At 46.7% G+C, this 19,274-nt stretch overlaps 1 protein-coding gene across 1 annotated transcript; it reads right to left on the bottom strand.

Moving 5' to 3' along the window:
* Window positions 1-4,128: 4,128 nt before the first annotated feature.
* Prkab1 (protein kinase AMP-activated non-catalytic subunit beta 1) lies at window positions 4,129-15,815 on the bottom strand. Its single transcript, XM_046456426.2, has 7 exons — window positions 15,386-15,815; window positions 12,951-13,114; window positions 11,707-11,800; window positions 11,314-11,428; window positions 9,110-9,243; window positions 5,667-5,735; window positions 4,129-5,419 (listed from the first exon to the last, which is right to left on the bottom strand). Exons 1-7 carry the CDS (start codon window positions 15,542-15,544, stop codon window positions 5,342-5,344), a joined length of 813 nt encoding a protein of 270 aa, XP_046312382.1. The 5' UTR covers window positions 15,545-15,815; the 3' UTR covers window positions 4,129-5,341.
* Between the last annotated feature and the right edge of the window lie 3,459 nt (window positions 15,816-19,274).

Genomic DNA, 19,274 nt, shown 5'->3' with positions numbered 1-19,274 from the left:
AGAAATGCACCAAGATAGGTTCTGTGACTCTAAGGAACAACCTCAAAGAAACAACCAGAAAATGAGGCCCAGCCCTCCCTGCTGCCATTCCTGTTTCTTTGTCGTGTTTTCTGTGCTTACAACTTAATTTTCATGCTTATGACTTTAATCCATGCTGTAGATTTTTACCATAGTTGGAATGACTTGGCTTTTAGACGACATGTGTACATGTCCTTAACTTCTTTGTTTCCTCCTGAAGACCACTATAGTTGTTCCAGGGCTCAAGTTTCTGTTTCCCCACTAATTTGCTGGTCAAGAGAAGTGTTAGGGATGGATTCCTCTGAAGTCGGATGATTTGATGTGTAAAGATTACGTCAAATACGCAGGAAATTTCATAACCGGAAAGCTTTTGGACACTTAGGCCAAAGAGAGGTGATTTGTTTAATGGGACCCAAGAGCTGGTCTGTCTTCAGAAGTGGGCCTCTGTAATGTGATTGGCTTTAGAAACACATGGATGCAGACTTAAGGGTGGGTCCACAGGGGTGGGTCCAGCCAAGCTTTCATTCCTAAGGTGACAGTTGAACTGGCTTGTTCCTGTGGTTCTCAGCCAGGGACAATTGTGCTTCCTTTCCCCAGCGACCACTTGACAATGTCTGAAGACAGTTTTGGTTGTTACAATAAGTGGGTGGGGCACTACTAGTGCCCAATGGGCAGAGGTCAGGGCTGCTGCTAAACATCATTCCAAGCACCGGGCAGCCCTCACCCTCCAACCACAAAGAAAGATTTGGCCCCAAGTGTCAGAGGTGCCAAGGTTGGGAAACCTTGTCTGTCCTGGTTGGTTTAGTCACATTTCTTTTTTAGCAGTTTAAATATTTGCAGCTAATGGCCAGAGCAAGGGATTATGGCTCTAGGCACTCAGTGTTTACAGGAAAAAAGTGTTTTGTCATTTGCTTAATCAAATGTTGAAACTTGATTTTCCTGAAGCCTGGGAGGATGGGGCTAATGGAAATAGAGTGAGCGGTGACCATTCTTCCCCGTCCAGTCAATGATTAATGGAATTCTGTTTGGCTTCAAGGGGTTGTTTGAGGAAAGGACTTTGAAAATGACTTTGCTACTTTAATGACTCAGGCTGCTTTAGAGAGCCACCAAACAGGATGGATGAAGTGGAGCCAAAGTGTACAGAACTGGGTCTGGCTGCTGCGCTCTTGCTGGCTGTTGAGTTTGCAGATGGAAGATTCCTCTGGGGGCAGTGGGGACACCCAGGGCTGCCTCATCTGAAAAACGCCCTTCAGTTGTATGAGGAGCAAGAAAAAGACAGCATAGTCAAGGGAGCCAACCCTGAGGGCAGAGCCCAGCATTTGTCCCCGAAACAATGACTGGACCCAAAACATAAGGCTCTTGACTGCAGTTCCAGCTTTGAGGATCCCCTCCAAGGTTCGAACTCACATCGGTGACAACTCTTGGGAGGACCCTGTGGATATTTTATAATTAGTTGGAATGACTTGGGTTTTAGAAGAAATGTTTACATGTCTATAACCTCCATGTTTTCTTCTAAGGACAATAATAGTTGTTCCAGGCAGAGGGCTCAAGTTTCTGTTTCCCACCAATTCACTTAGTCAATAGAGGGAGGAACTCTTCAGAAGCTGGATGATCTGAGTGAGCCACAGACTAGGGTCCTCATGAACTCATTCAAACCATTTGTATACATGGTGGATGTCAGTCTGTTCAGTATTACTGTTACAAAATACCTGAGACTGGGGAATGTATAAACAAATTTATTTTCCCACAGTTCCGGAGGCTAGGAAGTTCAAGATCAAGGTGCTGGCAGGTATAGTTGTCTGGTGAGGGCTGCTGTCTGCTCCCAAGATGGCACTGTGTTGCTGTTCTCTCCAGCAGGAAGGAATGTGTGGAATGCCAATGGCAAGTAACACAAATTTTTGTTTTTCCCTAAAATAGTCTGTCTCTGATCTGAGCCAAGGAGGTATCACTGTGATGTTCTGGAGCTTTGGAGCTGTGGAGACTTCCTAATTAAGCTAGTTTTCCTGCCCAGTGCCTTGACTTCCTGTTTGTGCCCACATCCCAGCTTTGTTGCCAAGGCTTCGTGGCTCCCAGGTGAAATGAAGGGAGCTCTAGGCCTCATCAGGTGCTGGTACAACACTCCTTATTCTTCAGGGAATGAAATCCAGATCAGAGAGGGCATGTAATTTGGCCCAAAGACACAGCTAGTCAGCAAACCGACTAGATAAACATCCCTGATCTCTGTCCAGTGTCCACACTTGGAGAGAATGGTAGGGAGACGGCTAACACTCATAAACTGGAGCCAGAGGGAAGGACACAGCCTTGCCTGGGTCCTGTCCTCTCTGGCTCAGTTTTCAATATGTGGTTCTACAGTGGACCCTCCCAAGGCTTCTGCTTCTATAGGTTCAACTGACCACAATGAAAACCAAGCTGAAGAAAACTGTACTGTCCTTTTTTGTTGTCACTCCCTGAACAATACAGCTGGATTATTTCCACTGCACTAGGTATTACAAGTAATCTAGAGACAATGTGGGGGCTGTGTGCAGCTTGTATGCAAATACTACACTAGAAGAGATCTGAGCATCCAGAGATTTTGGTGTCTGAGGTGGGCCTTGGAACCAACCCCCTGAGGATACTAGGGGAATAACAATTTACCCTGAAATATTGCTATATTTTAAAGCTTTTCAGGCCTTACCTTTGACTATAAATTCATTTATATATACATTCCCAGAGGAAAATTGTATCATCATTGAAAAGCAACGTGAGTTAGGCTTTAACTGTGTAAACAGGATGAGTGCTGAGGGAGCATGTCCTGGATTACAGGATACACAGCTGGACATGTGGCTTCGGCCCTATGTGCTGTGCAGAGCAGGATCTGCTTTTCCTCTTCCACGATCTCCAGCCTCTTCTGTCTCGTCTTTCACTTGGCTCTGCGGGCAGTGTTCTGGATCATAATGAACTGTTTTATGCTTTTTCAAGAAAATGACATCTTTTAAAATGTACACACAGAATGCTGGAGAAGCTCCCAGACACCTGTCTTCATGAGTTGCAGGTGGGCCTGCCCTAAGCAGTCATCTCCCCTGGGGTCCCCTGTGGACCAAGAGCCGGGAGTTACAGGGTCACTGGCTCTGCACTAGTTCCTAACTGATTTTCAGCTCGGGTTTTCCAGCACGGCCCTGGGGAGAGCTCATTTGTATACTGGCTTCTCTTCTCACTTTCCACCTGCCACCCAGGGCTGATGGCTCCTTGAGCCCTGACTCTGGTTGCAGTTGGAGTCTCCCATCCGTCACAGGCAGGGGGGCTGGGCTGGGCTGGGCTGACTCCTGCAGGGGGCCCGGGTGTAGGGGTCCAATCCCAGCCTGGAGCTCAGAGCGAGGTCCTGCCTAACTGGGCCCTCCCAGCTTCTACCAGGGTACCGGCTCTCCTCGGGCTCTCCGGCAGGGCTTCTTCATTTCTGGTGTTTGACCACCTCTTTCATACTTTTAAGTTTAGATATTTTCAATAGTTTAAAAATGTTTTATCCAATTTGGAGATAACTGTTTTCTATTCATCTAGGTCTACTTGATGAAACCCTAGTTTCTGAAATCAAGGATTCCCATGTCACCAGCTTTCAGGGCAAGACAGGTACCCAGCTAGGGGTGCTTTCCAGGCTCCATGGGCCAGATGAGTCAGAGCCTCCTTTTTCTGCCATTTATTTAAAATATTTCCTGATGTGTGAAGAAAAGGCTTAAAAATCACCCACAACCTTTCATGCTCTTGGGAGGAGAGCCTGAGCCCCTTTCAGGTAATAGAACAGCTCACTCAAAAATGTCCTGGTGTCTCACAAGCCAGAATCACGATTCCAGGCGTCCCTGCAGGGCTTGTTTATGAACACAAGAAAGCGAAACCTCTGCCTGGGATCTGCCCACCTGCTTCTGCTTGGGTCTGAGTGGCAAAGGGAGTCAGTCTCAGAGGCCTTTGAACATATCTCCAAACTCTGCCTAAGTGGGTGGATCAAGGTCATGTCCCTCAGCCCCAAGGGAGCTGGAACAGTTCTGCCCCACACTCCAGAGTGCCACAAGGGTGGTCTTGAACAAACCTGGGAAAGTTCTAGTCTCTAAACAACTGAATAAGAACCAGGGCTTCCTCCAATTTTATGTCCAATTATTTTTACAAAGCTTTATTGAAACTTGTGTGTCAAGGTGACAGCAATTCAGTGTTTTGAAAACAGTAACAAAAAAGGGTACCTGTACTCAGGTTTACCAAATAAATACTGTACACCAGCAAGCTCATCCCTCCCTCTCCCAGCAAGAACAAAAGAGACAATGTTAACTTTTGCTGATTGGGTGACAGGAACCTGCACCAGTGGGCACATGTGTGGCATCTCCCTGGAAACTAAGCCAAGTATAAAGATGTCCACTTTGGTCTAAAGGGTGTCATCCTGGCATGAATTCAGAGGGCTGCTGTCAGGTTCTAAATCCCTTTTACTAGCAACAACAACAGCTGAAGCCTTCTTATCTAACTAGGGACACGAGTCCCAAGAGAGGTGGCTGAAAGGAGGGCTCAGGGTATTCTGCAAAGTTGTCATTACAATTGGGATAAAAAGCTGGACAACCTTCCAGCTAATGGTCGTCAGTCCTTAGGGTCATCCAGGTGAATGGAGAAATCTGGCAGTATGTTTAAGTCTGTTCGGGGAACAGATTATTGCTGAGCAGTCACATGATCTATGTTCTAGTCATGGTGACTTATTGCTATTAGCTTGTACAGCTAGCCACCTCTGGATAATAAAAAAGGACTTAGCGCACAGTATAGGAAACTACTAAAGACTTTACCTGGAAACCAGACGGATTTTAATTTCACTAGAAATGACACCTCCCTAAGGCAGAGAAAGGAGGGCAATCTATTGCTTCAATTTGGAAGGACAGGCAGATGGCCTTAAAGATGCCCAGATGATAGGAATTTTGTGTGGCCTTGTTCCCTGCTTCCCAGAGTTTTACTAGCAAGGTGGCCAGCACTCACTTTTGGCTTAAGGAGTGTCCACACCAGTTGAGGGAGGTGTGTTCCAACTGCACCATCCTCACGCGCTGTGGTGCAGGGGTTGTGGCTCCTTCGCCTTCCATTTTGCCTTTCTTGGCCTTGAGCCCCCTGAGGCTCGCAGCCGAGGTGCTAAGAGGACTATTACAGGCCCAGGCTCTTTTGCAGCTGCTGTGCCTGGATGAACCTTCAAGTAGGACTAGGGCAGGTGTGAAATGTCTTAAAAAGAGTGTGAAATGAGAAACTGACAGTCCATGCCTCTAGTGGAAAGCATGCATGCAGGGAACCTGATGGTACCATTGTCCCTCGGTCCACCGTTGGCCGCAGCTCTTCATATGGGCTTGTATAACAAGGTGGTGACGTACTTCTTTTTGTACCGGTGGGTTGCACTGAGCACCATCACTCCGTCCTGAGGAAGAGGGAGGAACTGACTGAAGGCAGGACCAGGTCAGGGGATCAGACTTCAGCGTGCACAACCCTTATCACAGGGCTGAAGAGAGATACGTACTCCTGGGCCCACCTCAGAAACTGAGCCAGACAGCTCGCCCAGCCCTGGATGCTGCCCTTAAACCAGCACGCTAGGCACTCCCAGTGCCTGGGGTCCTCAGAGCACATGCTGAGAAACTGCTCCGATAGTGAAAGACGGGGGTCATTACCTTGATAGAAAGTGCGTAAAGGTGGTTCAACATGACGTGATTGGGCTCGGGGAGCAAAGCTGGATCACACTGTGAGGGAACAAAGGCGGATGTGAGCATTTATAAATTCCCTTTATTTCCCAAGTAGGGAGGCACGCTCTCATACCCACCTCTCTTCCTAAGTGGGCAGCAGAAGGGCCTAAGATGACAGGTGAGGCAAGAAGGCAGCACCCTCTGACCTCAAGGGAGCCCTCATGCCAGCTGAATACTGGTGTGTGCCTCTGGTCAGGCTTTCAGCACAGCCTCTCAAGAGTGGGCCACAGCTGTGCGTCTTACAGAGGCGGGCAGGAGGAAGGGAGCTGCCCGCTGCAGGAAATGGAAGACGGCGCAGACGTGCTGCTCCATCCTAACCCTCTCTAGCAGAGCTCTGACTTATGTCTCTAAGACTCAGAAAATGAGCCTGAAGAATTAAATGGGTAATTGCAGGAGACACTATTACCCTGTAAAAGCTTACTGAGAACAGGCAATTAATGTTGCCACAAATTCTATTTTTAAGAGGAGCCAGAAATGCATTTATTTTCCCCACTGTTCATTCCCGACTTTTACAAATGCTAGTTCACATGACACATAAAGGCACAGGCAACCAGTCTGTGGGGGTGCTGCACTGGCAGGCCCCTGGTTTTAGGTCCCCGTTGTAGGGGAAGGGCCATGCTCATGGCCCCAGATTGATGTAAGGAACCAAACTCTGGTTCTACCCTGTGCATAGGACTGCTGAGGTCCTCCCCAAAGAAGAGGCTGAAGCCACCTTCAAAACCATGCCTGGTTGTCCCGAAGGCTTCTGGTCTAGGAGGTCTGCACTAATCATTTCTTCTCTCAGGATTCAGGTGTGGGAAGATCTCCTTGGGAACAGAACAAACTGCAATTCCACAAGGCTGGTTTTCTCAAAAAGGAAGGTGAGGACAGTCTATTGGGAAAACCAGTTCCTGATTCCTATTCTGTCACCATCAATTAGGAGATATCAAGCACTGCACTTGATCTCACCTCAGGCTTAGCACTGCAGAGGCTGGTTGATGAGTTCTGTGCAACAGGACTCAGCCCTGCGGGGGCTGCGCAGGGCAGGTGTTGAGAGAAAGGAATATAACTAGAACCAAAGTCTGCTGTTACCACCTGCCTCACCTGGATGTCGGCTCTGCCACTTACTACGTGACCCTGGAAAACTTTTGTAGTTAAAACGCTTAAAATCTATTCTCTTTTGCAATGTTGATAGGTATGTCAGTTAGTATGGCCTCTGGGACTATTTTTTATACTATTATGGAAGTTCCTCAAAAAAAAACTACCATATAATCGTGTAATCCCAATCCTGGGTATCTGTGAAAAGGAGATGAAATCTGTCCATCAGAGACACCTGCACTCCCATGTTCATCACAACCTACCCACCACAGCCTAGATGTCAAATGGATGGATGGAGTTAAAAACTGTGGCCTATGTATGCAAGGGAATCCCAGTCAGCCTTCAACAGGCTGCAATACCGCCATTGACACCATGATAAACCTGGAGGAAGTCATGTTAAGGGAAATAAGCCCAGCACAGAAAGGCAGCACCACATGACCTTAAAATCTAAAACACCACAGGCTGGGGGTGGTGTGGGGACATGGAGTCAAAGGATACTACATTTCAGTTGCTGGAAGAGCTACTGTGCAGCAAGACACTGCAGTTAGTTACAATGTTTTGTGTCTTCTAATCTCTGAGACAGAAGAGCCTGAATGCGGTCCCTGGGAAGTTCCTTAACTTTTCTGTGCCTCAATCTCCTCAACCCTTCCCAGGTTGCTGTGAGGCTTAGGACAGAACACAGGAATGAGTGAAGACAGACTAGTCCAGGGCACACTCAACATTAACCATTCGGTATTATAACTAGAACCAAAGTCTGCTGTTAACACTCTACTGCCTTGGACAGAGGGGTCCTGAAGCTGTTCCATTTCCCACGCCCCGGGCTAGTCTACTTCCAGAAGCAGCCTCTACCAGGGAAGCTGGCTAGTCATGTTTCCCTTTTCAAGGAGGAAAACAAACAAACCAACACCTTGCCAGCCTAGGAGAGCAGAGTGTCTTCTAACCTACAAACTTTGTAAAACTAGAGTTGAGGGAAGCCAGCTCTCTTGGATGCATTTAAGAGAAAGGCTAAATGACCTTGTGGCTCTTCACCCATTGTGTTGATGTTGCCAACTTAGCCCTGAAACATGGTCGCCCACTGGGTTCTGAGACATGCGGGTTCTTGGCACTGGCCCCTTGGAACTGCCAATCCAGCTGTCATCCATGTGCTTGGGGCACTCTTGGCACAGAGGCGAGCCCGGTGCCCTAAGAAAGGTGAGTCTTGTTGGGATGGGCTAACAGACACCAAGAGTCGGCCCTGGCAGCCCAGGAGTGACTACTGCTGGGGACTCCTGCCCAATTTACATATGTAGCTCATCTCAGCCCCTGTGTCTTCTAGTTCAGGGTGGACTCTTGAGTGGTACCGTTATCTTAGCCTCTGCTATGGTCTGAATGAGTCCCCCAGAGTTCAAGGACTGGCAACTTCATCCCCAAGGGAACAGGTGGGGCCTAGGAAGCAGTGACCAGGTGTCCGGGATGGAGCATGGATTAACATCATTATCATGGGAGTGGATTCCTTATCTCAAGATTGGACTGTTACAAAAGCAAGTTCCGCGCCCTCTTGCTTTTCTACCTTTAGCCCCAGGATGGAATGATGCACATGGAGGTCTTTGCAAGATGCTGGCGCCACGCTCAGGAATGCCCAGCCTACAGACTCGTAAACCAAATCTGTTCTTTATAAATGACTCAGATATTCTGTTGTAGCAGCAGATAAAAGACTTAAGACAGCACCTTACAAACATGTGCCTCTTGAACAGTGGCTTGGACCAAGCCATAATTCCAGGGCTAGGTGGATCAAACAGTCAAGGTTACACAGAATGGAAAATGAGCCATCAGGGAATAACTGACTGATCTTCTGGATCCTGGACACAGATCTCTCTTTTGCATAGAATACCAATTTCCCAGACGAAATGTGTTGGCCAGCTACCTCAATTTTTTTAATCAAGGAGCACTCATGTTTCTAAAAGCAATTTAATGATTAGAACTAGATTCTAAAATTTGGGAGAATGCCAATGTATACATTGCTAAGAAGAGGTGGTTAAGTATTTTCTCCTAAAATTTAAATGGAATGGGGCCTAAGCTAAGGCAGAAGTAAAATTCAAGAAAAGTTCAGAAAGACTTTGTGAGACAGGGATGCGACATCCACACTGTGGAACCTCTTGCAAGTAGCCCATCCCCATGTCCAAGGAGGAACGTGGCAGTTCACATCAGTGGGTGACACTGAGCCGGCTCGCAGGTGCTTGTCCTTGAGGAGTGGATTGGGGGAGAAGAGGAACATGACCATGAAGAATGGTCTGGGCAGATGCCCAGGTACTCACAGAAATCCCCGTGTCCTTGTTCAGGATGACCTGAAGCAGATGTGGAGGGAGGATAGGTGGCGCTTTGAAACGTTCTTCTGGTCTGGAGACATAGGGCTCCTGATGGTAGGGTCCTGGCGGGGAACTGGACAGTTCTGTTGGGAGATGGTGACAGGACATTGGAAAATCAGAATTTCTAGCAGCGGTCTCATTTTATTTATGGAGTTGTCATCTAGCTTTCCTTGTCTTTGGTTCCCTTGGTACAAATTTATATTCTCTTAAAGACACACAGCCTCCAAAGGTGGAGAGCACAGGAGATGAGAAAATCCTTTTGGAATCTGGGTGATTGGAAAGGAAATCAGCAGTGAACTCAGATGCCCTGGCAGAAGAGAGAGGTTGTGGCAAAGACAGAGCCTGGGTCAGAAGCAACAAGGAGCCGTTCTCAATCACTGAACCTCACAAATCAGCAGAATAAGGCTTCCTTCTCACCTCAGGCTGGGCTAGCAAATGCCACAAAGCAGCTCAGGGCTTCAAGTGAGGATTAAGTGGCTAAGCTCACGAACATCACCAGCCCAGCCAGAATGAAACAGGTTATGCAAGGCACCAGCACGTCTGAAAACTGAAAAAACAAAACCCAAAAAACAACAAACCTGTTCTAAAGGCCCTTAGACTCTATCACACTAGGGTTTTCCCAAATTCTTGCCCAAGTATCATGATTCAGACAGATTAAGAAACTTCTGGAAGTGCACTGTGTCATGTCAGAAGCAGCTTGTTTAGCGATGTTTGTCCAGCTGAGGGTATTGAGCTGTTATCCAGCGAATGGGGGGGATGGGCTCTCGTCACCTGATCCATGGCTAGTCCAGAATAAATAATGATATGGCCTGGTTCTGCCAATTCCCTCAACGTCCTTTCTTAGGGACGGGCTCCCTTCACATGATCCAACCATATCACAGCAGGAAATTGAAAAGAGCATTAAGTGCAGAAAACTGAGGCAGAAGGAATAAATACCTATTTTAAGAAAGTGTCTAAAGATGAGATGTCTAGAGTGCTGAAGTTGTTTTATCAACAGAGAGGGGTCAGTTTTCTTCCCCAGCTCATCTAGACTGCACAACCTTGACTAAAAGCTTAGGTAGACAACCTAACATTGCATGTATCAATGGGCTGGATACCTGGGTACTTCCTCCATGCTCCAACGTTACCCATCTGAAGAAGGAACACACAGTGTTGCTAAAAGATCAGTTCAGGTTTACAAATAAAAGAGCACTACTTTGGGATTTCTAAGTTCTGCTCAACCACAGCAAGCCCACCACGATCAATTTATCACTGTGATCTCTGAACCAAGAACGCGGAGATCCTGATGGCAAGTCCAGTCAGGGAGTGATGAAAAACGTTCTGCACGCTGAACAGCTGCCCTTTCCTTAGACTGTCAGTCGCTCCTGGAGAATCTCTTCACTGCTGCCCACAGGGCTCAAAAATTGCTTAAGCCCCGGACAGCAGGATAGGGAAGTGCAATTGGCACTGACACTCGAGATTGTAACACATCGTTTTCCCTGAATTGTATGTAGTACGTTCCAGGTAGTGTCTTCCTGCCGGGTTTGGATGGAAAGCAATTTATTGAAACCTCTGTAATTGGAAGACAGAAGAGTTTTACTGGAACTGTAATGAGAAGGTCCCCAGAAAGGACAGTTGTGCCATGTAGCCTGTTTCCTGTACAGAGCCGTTTTCTCACCTTATCGGGGAGTCTGACAAGGTGCTAATGTATCACACAAGTCATGGCCAAGGTCACTGAGGTGTCTGTTTATCACCTGTCAGCCTGAAATTCTCCAGGCACTACGAGTGGGAAGTGAACTGGCAGGCCTCCTCAGTCCCGGCTCACCCTGACCCACAGCTCACCACTGACCACGGTGTCCCTCCAGGGCCTCTCTGGCTCTGCCCCTCGTATGACATCAAGCTCTGGTGCCGTTTCCACCATCTGTTTGCTATGGCCATGTGGACCCAGTGAATGCCCGAGAAGACAGGGACAATGACAGAGTTCCCATGGGGCTAAACATCAACAACTCGGCCTGACAGAGGTAAGCACTATGTGCAGCCCCTTCAGGGAGCGCTACTCGTCCACCTGATTAGGCAACTGTAGCTCGAGAGTGAGAGGCAAGATAAAGTAGAATATTTCTAGGCTGCATAGCCCCCGCCTGCACACATGTGGTATAAAATAACTGTGTTCATACCAGACACATCGGAGCACTTTTGGGAATCCACCATTAAAGCATCAAATACTTCAAAGTCAGTTTTCTTCACTTGAATGATGTTGTTAACTGTGCCAAGCTGGCTGGTTACTATTGGCTGGGAAGAGACAGACAGGCAGAAATCATAACGTAGAAGGTCTGGAGTTATTATTTAAAGGACTTGGGATTCCTGGCTGGAAGGTCTCAGCTCCTGGCCAGCCAGTCTGCTCATCTTGGTCAAGAATATCAATGCTCTGACAATTGGTGCTATCTCACTCAGCCACACACAGAGACTTTTACCAGCAGAACCAAAGGATCTGCCAACAAGCCACAAGGGAAGGTGACTTTTGTGGATTGTGCAGTCACCCAGAGGACCAGGGTCAGGAGGAAAAATACCTCAGAAGGGTCGTGTGTCCACTGACCATCCACAAAGAACTTGTACTGATGCTCTCCTTCGGGCAGATCCAGGATGGCTACAAAGTTATTGTGGCTGCAAAGAGAAAGGAAGCAGAGCACTTCAGCTGAGTGGGCTGCTGCTACCCTCTGAGCTCAAACAGCCACCAAACAAAAAACAAAATTGTTTCCCTGTAAAACCAAGAGTCCAGCTGCCGGAGAGCAACCATTTTTATCCAATTTAGACAATTCAGTGAAATGATCTCAACTTAGAAAAGCTATATAAGGAGCAGGGCAGGAGACTTTCCTGAAAATCACTTTGTTTGACTACTAGGAACCCACAATCCTGACATTAAAGGGGAGGCACTGCGCTTCTCAAGTTTGTGTGCAAAACACCACCTGGCAACCCCAGATGCCAAGGAAGACACTGACACGAGTCATCTAGGTTGACCCTTTGTCAGTCTGCCTTGGCTGGGAGGAGGGATCAATTTAGCAGTAGGCACAAAGGTTGTCTCAAGAAACTTGTACTAAAAAAAAGATTCAGGGGGGTTGGGGTCATGGCTCAGTGGGAGAGCGCTTGCCTTCGATTCTCAGCTCCCCATATAGGTCCATCAACAACTCAAAAAACATAAAATAAAAAAAAAAATCCAAGGAACATCTTTACTTTGGTTCTTCTGTTCCCCGGACTTGAACTGGCTTGTGACTACGGTGCTGAGTGGTTCCCTCCTTGGAAGTTGTGGTGGGAAACACAGGCAGCCTCCAACAACCACCAGGCCCGGCCCACAGGACACCACTGTCCCTGTGTTTCAAGAGTCCTCACTAGGGACGATTTGAGAAGTCCATGCAGGATTTCTGATACAGATTGGAACACTGAGGTGCAGGCGTGCAAGGCTATGTGCGCAGCCACAGTGGGCTCCAACCCGAGCCTATTCCCTTCTGGCCCAGCACTCGCTCCAGCACGGGGAGCACACTCCTGTTTGGGATTCTGAACTGAGAGATGTCCACGGCAGAGCAATACGAGCCACCAAGATAGCTTTTCTTCTTGTCAGGGTGGGGGAGGAGACGGTGCGCTTTAAACCCGGATTTCCTAGGTTTAAAATTTGACCCTCGGTTTTATTAAGCAAACTCTGGTCATTCAGAATCCATTGTATAAAGACATCCTTTTTTCTATTCACCCACAGAAATCTTTAGAAACAATAGTATCCATGGGTTAAGACAAGTATGCAAACACTTCCCAGGCAATTTACCTTCTTGTGAGGGGAAGTTTACTCCAATTGTTGAAGGACCCAGATAAGTAAACTTCCTTTCCTCCCCCTGTCCATCGAAACACCGTTGGCCGAGCCTGGGCAGGAGCTTTATCATTCACTTCCAGATCATGCTGCCAGGCCAGAAACTCCTCCTTCTCTGGAGCCTAGAAGCAGAGCAGTTACTCAGGGACAGGAAGCCACTGGTGAGCTCCCTACAATAGACAGTTAAGCTAATATTGTCAATTCACTCTAAAGAGGCAGCTGTTGCCACCTCGGTTCAGTCCCTGGCTAGTTGTACCTGTTTCCTTACCTCCAAAATGAAGATAATAAAATAACCATTTCTAAAGGTTGTGAAGATTGAGACAGTCCATGTAAAATGCTCTGCATAGTGTCTGACACATTGTGAATGCTTACAAATAATTAGCTATTATTATTACTGTTTATTAAAGAGGTGTACTAAGAGATTCTTGAGTAAACTAAATAAACTTCCTTCTTAGAAGAAGACTGCAATGAATATGAGACTACGCTAGCTTAATAAATATCACCTTCCCCTCTTATTAAGCAAGATTTGAATTATGTGAAAATTTATTAGGGAAAATTCAAGAACTGTCAACTTGAAAACTGGCACATCCAGATTGCAAGGAAGGAAACACCATTCACTGCTATTTAATCCCTGAGGAGAAACAGATAAACAAAACAAACTCACAATAACATCCAATATGGTATGCACTGAATAACAGAAGCATTCCAAAATGACAGACAGCCACCCTGTCCAGGCGAAATCTATCTGGTTATGGACCTTTTACATTTTTCCTAGCGAGAAGACAGACTTTAAAAGAGCAGGAGTTCCATGCTGGGAGAGACCTTGAAGGGAGTCCAGCAGGCTTCTAGTACTTTTATTTCAAATACTGATTTGAGCTTAACTAAAAGATGTCTGAAATCTTTGAATTTGAACAAGATTTTACAGATTAAAGAGTAAGAGACTGGCTCTTTAGGGGAATCTAGTAACTGACTGCAGCCAAAATAGTGAACTGGGCTAGTTAAAAGAATCCGCAACTTTTTTTTTTTTTTTTTTTTTTGGTATCTGGGGCATCATTTCAGTAATTTCTGATGAAAAGAGAATGGATGCTTCTAATTCATTCCCCACAGATCATCTGTATGCTAAGCATTTCTTGTGGGAGTTTTGTGATGGCAACAACATGTGCTTCTTCAAGAAAGCAGTTTTGTTCTTATGGTGTCTTAACCAGCCTTCTGGGGCCAAAATTACTACAAGAGGAAGGCATGTCAAGTCACTGGAGAAACATGATTCCAAAGTTCACTGCACACACCTTTTCAGGAATGCAACAAGTTCAGAAAACAAGGTCAAATCACAGGATGTAGGGCTATGTAAAAGCAAGCTCTACTAAGATTGTGAGATAATAATGTGATTACCCAATCCAGTATCTGAGAAAAAGAAATGTGAATAAAGGCAGAATGAGTTGCCAGGCAACTAACTTCATGGACAATGCTGACTACATACACATGGATAGTAAAAGATTATTCTGGGCAGGGGGCACCCTCATTCTTCCTAAACCTACTTTATTCCTTTAAGGAATTGGTTCTTTTCAGATTAAATATCAGCTGCCAGAATCATTAAAATGAGTCCTTGGACTGGGCCCAGCAGCTGGAAATAGATGGACACCATCAGAAAGTGGTTGAAACAGGTGTCAAGAGTCATGTTAAGTTTTAGGGGATTAAAGCAGACTGCAGCAGGAAGTTCAAGTTCCACTTGCGACAATGTTTGCTTTGGTCTGCTTAAAGTACAAGTCATATTTAAATAAGGGGGTGGGGGGAGAAGCCTAAGTAGCTGCCGGCTGCCTCCTTCAGATTGACTCTTCACTCACCCACTGACCCCTGGGAGTGGAATTACTTTTCTATTCCTTCTCTTAAAAAAAAAAAAAAAAGGCAAGGTCAATCAAAAGTGTCTGAACTAAACACTTCTGGCAACAAGTGCCAGCTCTACTAGTCAACTCTACCTTTCAGCTCACACGTGCGCTCGGGTTTACTTTCGAAATGGACAACAAACTCCCAAAATAACTTTTATAAAAGCGCCAGTCGGCTTCGTGGTGAGAGAAGATTTCTCCAAGCTGTGAAATTAATTATACCTAAGAGAAAAGCAGGGACTGGTGCTCAATTACTGCTGGCTTGACTCTCGGAATTAATTAAGAACCTGAAACTCGGTCCCAGAGCTGCTTTCTCCTTAATGTTGTTAAGCGCAGCGAGTTCCTCTCCCCGCAGGCTGACTTTCTCGGATCGGTAATTAGACACAGGTTCCCGGACTGCTAGGACCCGGCCTCTGGCCTCTAAGGGCACCGCGCGAAGTTCCAACCTCCCTTCCCAACCTCTCGGCGAGCTTCGGCGCGGCCGTGGCGGGAACCTCCCCTCGCGCTCCGCACCTTGATTTCCTCCGAGTGGAAGAGGTCGGCGTCCTCGGGGCTGTCCATCAGGATCTTGGGTCTGTCCCCATCCTTGGTGCCCCCGGAGCTGTCCCTCCGGGGTGTCTTATGCCCACCCTGCCGCTCCAGCGCGGCGCGCTCGCTGCTGGTGTTGCCCATGGCGGGATCTGCGGGGACCCGGGGATGCCGGGCGGAGCCTCACTCCGGGGAAGGCAGCGGGGACACGGCACTCCCGCCACAGGGGCTCCCCAGGGTCCCGGGGAAGGGTCGGAGCACCGGGATACCACGCCCCTCAAGCGACGGCTCGGGACCCGGAGCGGTCAGCTAGTCTCGCTTCACTGGCTCCGGGAGCCCCGCCTGGAACCCAAGAAGCGGGAAGCTAACCACACACTTTCCTAACAACTCCCACCCTTCAACAACTTCCGCTTCCGGCGACTCTTAGAGGAGGCCCAACCCATAGCGAGAGGATGGGGGGCGCGATGGGCTCACTCGACCTCACTTCCGCTTCCGGTCTGGGTTGGCGCGGTCGCAGGAGCTCGGGGAAAGCCTCAGCAGGCTTCAGAGTGCGCAGTCGCAGTCTGTCGCTCAGGGCCGCGCCCAAGACGAGGTTGGGGAGGGCCAGCAGGAGGCGCTAGCATGCGCCGGTCCTAGGGTATGCGCCCCATGCTCGAGGTGGAGTGGCGATTCCTGTAGGTGTTTGTGTCCACTTCCAGTTGATTGCACACTGGACAGCCAAAGGCATCTTTCTAAAGTGCAAATCGAATTAAGCAAGCCCTCTTCTTAATGCTCTCACGCTTTAGAGTGCATTAGCATCATCTGGAGTGCTCGTTCACAATGCAGCCCTTTGCTCCAAACCACAGAACCATCCTCTCTGGAGATCAGGGTTGGGGGCCTGGGGACAGGCAGGTAGTATTGCATCTGAAAAAGAAAAATAGGGAGACCCTAAGATCTCTAGAAATGTCTTACAACCCTTAGCTTGAGGGTTTTAAAACACTGGAGTTAGCAGTGTATTTTTATTCAACTGAGCACACCACCTTCTGATAAGTTATTTTTCAAGCTCTCTCATAATCACTTTGGACACGACATTCTGCACAAAACGCATTAGCGTTTGTCATTTACTGTGGCCCATGCTTCAGCAAGAAGCTTACACTTAGGATACTAAAATAATCTAATCTTCCTCGCTGTCATTGTCATATATTTGTTATTCTGTTTTGCTTTTGTGTGTTCCACAAAAATACTGGTTTTTTTTTTTTCCTGGGCCATCCTCTGCATTTCATCTGCTGAACATTTTATTTATTTAATACCTACAGTGTACCAGACATTTTGCTAAGCAAGCGGGAACACAGATGACTAACATATGGTCTCCTGGAGGGAATTCAACAGTATCTATCAAAATAAAAAATGCATCTTCATTTTTATGCACAATATTACTTCTAGGAAACTTCTACGGAAATACACACATGAAAAATTATATATACAAGCATGTTCATTTACAGCACTCCCTCCAAGACCGTAATATTTTAATTCTAAAATGCACATTTTAAAATATTTTAATCCTTCTGAAATTGGGTGCCTCTTACCGTCAAAGCAATCTTAGATTTCATAAAATAATAAAATGAAAAAAATGCAACACCCTATAAGTTCAGAAGTAGGAGAATGGCTGAATAAATTTTATAGAATATGGAGCAGAGTTGAAAAGGAACACATAGAATTACATGGGTAACTGTGGAGAAGGGTCTATGACATTGCAGTCTTCAAAAGTAAGTGACAGGTACAGAAGTTAAAAGCATGGACTCATCCCACCTAAGTTCCAATTTTGGCTGTACCACTTAGCAACTGTCATCACAGCTGTTTCTACTGTGAAATGGGGCATGAAGACAACACCTATCTTATAGGCTTGTTTTGTGAATTACTTGGGAACCTGCATGAAGAGTGCTTAGCGCAGCATCTGACTCTTGGTAAACACTCAATAATAGTTAGCATTTTTATTAGCGTCATACTTGCAAATGGAAAGTTCTGGAAGGATACAAGACACTCTTATTAGTGGTCCCCAGGTGAGAGGAGTGGGATTGGAAACAGGAGCTGATAGAAGGGGGACTTTCACGTTTTAGTTTACATGTTTCTGTACTGTGTGAAAATTTCTCTACTGTGACGATGTGAACAAGAATAAATAAAACGTGGTTCCAAACCCAGAGGAATCCATAAAGCAAAGGTGGCAACAGATCTTCAAGAAGACAATAGGGAGGCGTGGGATTCTAAAGACGACCAGAAGGCATATAAGCCAGGTCAAGGAAGGGGACAGGAATCAGGAATCTTGGAGCTGATTATTGACAGCCTAAATTTTCTCAATATATTCAGAAATGTTGAATGTGCTGGCTACATTGGATAAGCCAAGCGATTGCCAAAGACCCAGAATACAATCTCTGGGCTGTTTTTCTAATAGCAGTCCTGACTTGCTCACAAAGTCACTGAGGAAGCCGTGAGCTTGGGGTTTTCTCCCAAACAACTTGAGAGAGAAGAAAGAACATTGGAGGGTGGACTCCGTATCTGAGCGAGGCAGATGCTTTGATGCTTAAAGATAGTTTTAAGACCTCGCCTTTCTTAGCTAACAGTGACCAGGGATAACAGTGAAGCATGAACCCTTGATGCCAAACACCATAACCAATATCCTGAAGATGCTGGGACACCCGGTTATTGGGGTTATGCAGGTGCACTCTCCCCGGGGATGCCATATGGAGGAGACAGGTTAAGTGCTGATTTCCTCTGAGGTCCAGTCTCCAGGCTGTGCTATCTGGAGGAATGGGTACCTCTTTCTAATCGGTACAAATGCACCATGTGGACTGGCAATGGTCCTGGTCCTTCTCCGACAGAAACAACTGAACAGAGGAGTCAGAGGTCCTTGGTATATATGGCACTGCTCCACAACACGATACACACAGTTACATTCTGGAAAACCACACTGTCATCGCAGCTGTTTCTACTTTCAAAAGGGACCTTTTAGTCTTTATCGAGCTCAGAATTTTTTTTTTGTTTTATCATTTTTGTCTATTTATTATTGCCTCATGTGAAAGCAGACCAATGAATTTTCACCGAATTTAGAAGATATGATTGGGATGGTCGGTCTGACTTACAGAGCTCTATTGTGTCCTCAAACTGACTTTGACATCCTCTCAGGGCGATTGCAAAGAGATAAACTCGAGGATAAGAGGTCCCTGTAACCACTGATGGGAAAGTCTTATCATTTCTTATTAAAATTTCCTGGAACAGAGAAACGAACATCGATATCAGCTATTGGCCCCATGTTGAAGATCACAGAGAGGTCAGACCTCCTGTTGCATGAGTTAAGTTCGGAGGGGTCCCCTTTGGATCACTTTTTGTGTTATTTATCTTTGCGTGACAATAGTTCATGACTCTCCCTGGTGTCAGAAATGCCTCTGCTTTCTCTGATTCTCGGATGATGTGGGTGTCAGACCACAACGTCTCAGGGGTTGTGAAGACACTTGCCAGGAGGGTTCAAATGTTAGGGCATTGCTGTATTAGAGGCATCATGGACCCACACTGGTCTCAGGCTGGAATCAGGGCATGACAGGAAGGAGTCAGACTAGAGAAGAGTTTGGGAGGAATATTTTAGGTAGAGGGAAAGCACCAATGCAAAGGCCCTGGGGTGGGCCTGGACTTCATGGGCTGGAGAAACAAAGGCAATTTGTATGATGGCTGGAGTGTACTGGAAAGTAGGAGGACAGGCTTGACCCAGTGGGGTCTTGATGTCCACAGTGAGAATTTTGGATTTTGTTACAAGTCACTGGGAATTCATGGGACAGTTTATCATGCAATAATTGATATGACAAATCTTACAATATCATAGAATCTGGACACTGGACTGACTGTA

This window comes from Marmota monax, unplaced genomic scaffold (genome assembly GCF_021218885.2).
Source record: "Marmota monax isolate L192 unplaced genomic scaffold, Marmota_monax_Labrador192_F-V1.1 WCK01_AAM20220418_F8-fsc00185, whole genome shotgun sequence".
NCBI classification, from domain to species: Eukaryota; Metazoa; Chordata; class Mammalia; order Rodentia; family Sciuridae; genus Marmota; species Marmota monax.
The sequence above is the reverse complement of the archived record's forward strand: the minus strand, read 5'-3'. Positions and strand labels throughout refer to the sequence as shown.